This window comes from Euprymna scolopes, chromosome 28 (genome assembly GCF_053919585.1).
Source record: "Euprymna scolopes isolate OS-2025 chromosome 28, ASM5391958v1, whole genome shotgun sequence".
Taxonomy (NCBI): Eukaryota; Metazoa; Mollusca; class Cephalopoda; order Sepiida; family Sepiolidae; genus Euprymna; species Euprymna scolopes.
The window spans coordinates 26,300,830-26,305,914 of NC_136509.1; the positions used below are offsets into that span (position 1 = coordinate 26,300,830).

The window sequence follows — 5,085 nt, forward strand, 5'->3', positions numbered from 1 at the left end:
TATTGTGTATGTATGGATGTGTGCATGTTTATGGGTATGTATGTGTTTGTATGTGTGTATATGCATATATATGTATGTATGTATGTATGCCAAGGACCGTCTTCAATATCATGTCTGCTTGAGCGTGTGAATTCGCTGGCAGGACTAAAAAAGGTTATTTTTGGGCTCATGGACTTTCAGTGACTGAGGGAGTGGCACTCGTCTGACAAGACGTTGCTATCATCATGTATGTTTGCATGTCTGCCGAAAAGTTTCAACAGAGGCGACGGATTTTCACAAGATCAATATCGTTTTGAAGCTCAACCCTTCAGACGACAGATACCGTAAAATTGGCTAAAAACATTAATTTCTTCACCCTCAACTGGGCACTTTTTTTTATAGGGAAGGGGTCGCTTTATTTTGCCTATATTTTCGAAAGTCATACCCTCTTTTCGATTGTCTAGGCTTAATTTAAATCTATGTTACTTCTGGTTTGGCAGTGGTCGTAACAGCAAAGACGTCACATTTTTTTCACGTTCTTTTCCTCCTTTGCTGTACGGGTTCGAGCCTGCCTTCCTACTACCACTTTTTTTTTTGCTCAACACAAACCTCCAAACACCCATGCTAGTAATATAAGAAATGGCATTGCTTAATATCTGGAAAGCTACTTATTTGCAGAAAATTTAAATGCGATATTCGTTTTCAGCATACCCGAAAATATGTAAGAGTGGTCTTTGTAAGGAAAAATGTTAAGGTGGAAACTAGGTAAAAAATTACCGAAATAAATTTTTAAAAAAAGCTTAAACAGGATATAACTTTTTAATACAACAAATAAAACGTCCAAGAATGTTATCATTTTTATACATATTTCGCCATACAAACTCTGGTTGGTTATAATCAAAAACAACATTTGACAATTCAACAGTTTAATAACTCTCGGCATTTTCAGAATTTCAATAAAATTATCGATAAAAATAATTTTGAACACATGGGCACGTACAGAGGGAGTTGGTTGGTTGTTTTTGTTTTACGGCATATCAATCTTTTTCAGGTTATTTAATGCCGAATCTAGTTATTTTGAGGAACGATTTTTAATGGAGTATATTTTTTTTTTATGTCAGATTCTATTTAATCCATAGTTGGGACCCTAACAGGTACTACCACTCCGGGTCAGAGTGGACCTGGGAGCAATGGCAATTAAAGGGTGGCTCCACACTCCCGAAAGCCCGCAAGCTTGGGCCTCACCACTGGATATAGTTTAAGGTCATATCCAGGACCTGCAGAGTGAGAGATAAAAAGACGATCCCTTCCAATCTCGTATGGCGAAATATAAAAATGTTAAGATTTTGTGTATGCCTTCAACCTTCATCGTGCAGTTGACAGCTCCCTAGAAATCATTTGTAAACAAAGGGAGGCTGAACTTGAAGATAACTACAGAACGTAAAGATTGTGTGAGCGGTAGTGAAACATTCTGAAACGAAATAAAACGAAACAAATGAAACTTTACACTTTGGGGGGGGGGGGGGAAGTGTGCAGAATACGAACCGTCCTATTTTATATTTTTAGATCGGATTTTCAAGTTAAATTCAATTTTTACCGGATCGTGTTTATGAAATTGTTCCATGAAAGTATAAAATACTATTACTGTTAGTGTTACACTGTAACACTATTACAGTGTTACACTGTTACACAGATTCGAAAAAGTTGTCAAAAAACAAATATTACAAATAAATGTTATCAAAGGCAAGATAAGTTACTTTTCTACCAAACTGGATACATTTTTTGTTTTTATTCAATGTAACATGTTTATTCAGCTCGAAAACATGCAGTGTTTACCGATGTATTGGAAAATTCAAAATGGCGCCCAACACTCTTCAACATGGTAAGTTTGGGAAAAGGTGTTATAAATAATAAACTAGACAAAATACTATTAAAAAAACACCGAATATATGTCAACTTATGTCACGGTAACATATATTGAGCGAATTTCTAACAGTATTTTGTCTAGTTTATTATTTATAATATCTTTTCCTGAACTTACCGTGTTAAAGAGAGTGTCGAGCGCCATTTTGAATTTTCCAATACATCGGTAAACACAGTTTTCAAGCTGAATAAACATGTTACATTGAATAAAAACACGAAAAATATATCCAGTTAGGTAGAAAAGTAACTTATCTTGCCTTTGATAACATTTATGTTATATATTTGTTTTTTTGACAACTTTTTCGAATCTATGTATACAGTAATACAAAACCGTTTTTATTTGATGTAACATGTTTATTCAGCTCGAAAAAACAGTTTTTACCGATGTATTGGAAAATTAAAAATGGCGCCCGGCTCTTTTTGACACGGTAACTTTGGGGAAGGGAGTTAAAAATAAGCAAAAACCTAGACAAAATAGTGTGAGAAACTCGCTCAATATATGTTACCGTGACATAAGCTGATATGTATTCGGTGGGCTTCTAACAGTATTTTGTATAGTTTTTTTTTTATTTTTAATTCTTTTTCACAAACTTACCGTGTCAAAGAGAGTAGAGAGAGCGCCATTTTAAATGTTCCAATACATCAGTAAACACTATTTTTCAAGCCGAATAAACATGTTACATTAAATAACACTAAAAACATATCCAGTTAGGTAGAAAAGTAACTTATCTTTCCTTTGATAACATTTATTTGTTATATATTTGTTTTTTGATAACTTTTTCGAATCTATGTGTACGTACAGTAATACAAAACTAAAATACTTTTTTAACCACTCTTCGCCATATTCAGAACGGATTTCTAAGTAATAAAATTATTATTTTAGTATTCTGCATAAGTGAAAAAAAAAAAAAAATCTTTATTTCATACTTTTAATTCAACAGTTTAAAGGCTTCCAAGTAACTTCCGCACGGTCACGGAAAAATCGCCGTGACGACCATTATTATTTTAAAAGAATTATAATGTGCAGAAAAAAAATGGTCGAACACAATGTTGGTTTTTATATTGTTTGGGTTTGTATTACTGTACACAGATTCGAAAGAGTTGTCAAAAAAAAAAAAATAAATAAATGCTACCAAAGGCAAGATAAGTTACTTTTCTACCTAATTTGATATTTTTTAGTGTTTTTATTTAATGTAACACGTTTATTCAGCTCGAAAAAGTGTTTACCGACGTATTGGAAAGTTTAAAATGGCGACTGACACTCTTTGACACAGTAAGTTTGGGGAAAAGAATTAAAAAGACAAATTAAAAAGAAAACTAGACAAAATACTCCGAATATATATCAGCCTATGTCACGATAACATATTGAGCGAGTTTCTAATAGTATTTTGTCTAGTTTTTTTATTTTTAACTCCTTTTCCCAAACTTACCGTGTTAAATAGTGTCGGTCGACATTTTTAACTTTCCAATACATCGATAAACAGTAAATACTATGTTTTTTTAGCTGAATAAACATGTTAAATTGAACAAAAACACTAAAAAAAATATCCAATTAGGTAGAAAAGTAACTTATCTTGCCTTTGATAACATTTATTTGTTATATATTTGTTTTTTTGACAACTTTTTCGAATCTATGTGTACAGTAATACAAACCCAACCCGTTTAGTATTATGGTCTAGTGTCGACAGACCCAAAATACAATAAAATAAAAAATTTAAAAATAACGATTTTATTATGAATGAAGCCTTTTTGATTCCACTCATATTGCTTTGTTGAATTTGTTCTTCGGGTTTCCGGTAAAGAATTGTGGTTGTTGCTTTCAGTTTCAACTTTAATAAATTTTCTTTTTTGAAATTAATCTTGTCACATCGTTCGGTTTCCGTTTTTACATAAAACAAAGTCGGGCGACCATTTTTTTTTTTTTCTCAGCTACCGCTGTCGCTGTGTATATTAAGATTACTCCTAGTCCTAAATGTATAAATTTTGGAGGGGGGGATATTTACACGGGATACATTTCTGCTATTTGTTGAAAAAGGATTTCTAACGGCGCATTTCCAAATTTCTGTCGCCACATGAATTCTGCAAAATAAGAATTCGCCGTTTTCCCGTGGGCCCCACATTCAGCCTTGTCTCTTTCCTTTTTAGCATCTTGCCACACTGTCTCAACATCAAGATGTGTTGGGTCAATAAAATTACACTTATGAGTACGTTTCAAATTTTTGCATCCTTTAAGCCCGAGCCGATCTTGAGCACTCCAACAGCTTGAAATAATGATCGTTCCTGGGTGAATAAATTCCTTGATTAAGTCTATTAAGGTGTCTGCATCCATGGAAGGCACCGCCACCAAAAATCCTCCATTGGTCGCCTCTTCGTACCCTCCGAAAATCCACACTTGTTTTAGAATTCGTCCAGTGGTATACTTTCTGATAGAAAATAAACTTTCGTCGATTTCGACTCTGCACCCTTTTCCGCCAATTATTTCTGGGTGTCTAAGAAAATGCTCTACACAAATATTACGGATAACCATTTTATAATCACGTACCGTACAGTTTGCAGTTATCCTGCATTCTCGTTTTAATGTTTTATAACTAACCATTTTGTAGGCCCACAAATATAAAAATACAAGGAACTCTTTTAAAGGTATTCGCACTCCATAAAAAAAACTGTCTTTTAGTATAGAATACGTGGTTCTGCAGGGTGAACACTGCCAAAAAAATTTTTCGTTTTTCTTTTGTCTTATGTCCATTTCTCTGTGACATGAACACTTTTGCGAGCTGGCTATTAAATTGTAGCTTTGCAAAAAATCCAGTAAACTGCGCTGATCTCGCGTTAAATAAAGCAAATCGTCCAAATTTAATGCTCGGAGATCCATTTGAGGGATAAGTGTTTCATTCTTGATCACCATTGTTGAAGTTGGAAAAGCTTCCGTGTCACTCATTGTGAAAATGGTAATAAGAAAAATATGATGGCTTTACTTGCCGTACGTTTTTTTTATTTATAGACGACGCGCGGACGTAGTTGTAGATGAAAACAAGACGCTCTCGCAACAAAATGGCCGCTCTTACTTCTACATATGCGTTTCTTTTCTAAGTATTTACTGCTTAATAAAATGTTGTTCATTTTATGACACGCTTACAAAATAATTTCACATCAATCCCAACACATTCGTCGATAATCTCTAAA

The 5,085-nt window shown here is 33.8% G+C and overlaps 1 protein-coding gene across 1 annotated transcript; it reads right to left on the bottom strand.

Annotated features, from left to right (window-relative positions):
• Nucleotides 1-3,901: 3,901 nt before the first annotated feature.
• LOC145249357 (uncharacterized) lies at nt 3,902-4,840 on the bottom strand. Its single transcript, XM_080110931.1, has one exon. The coding sequence runs from the start codon at nt 4,838-4,840 to the stop codon at nt 3,902-3,904; it is 939 nt and encodes a 312-aa protein (XP_079967057.1).
• Nucleotides 4,841-5,085: the final 245 nt, after the last annotated feature.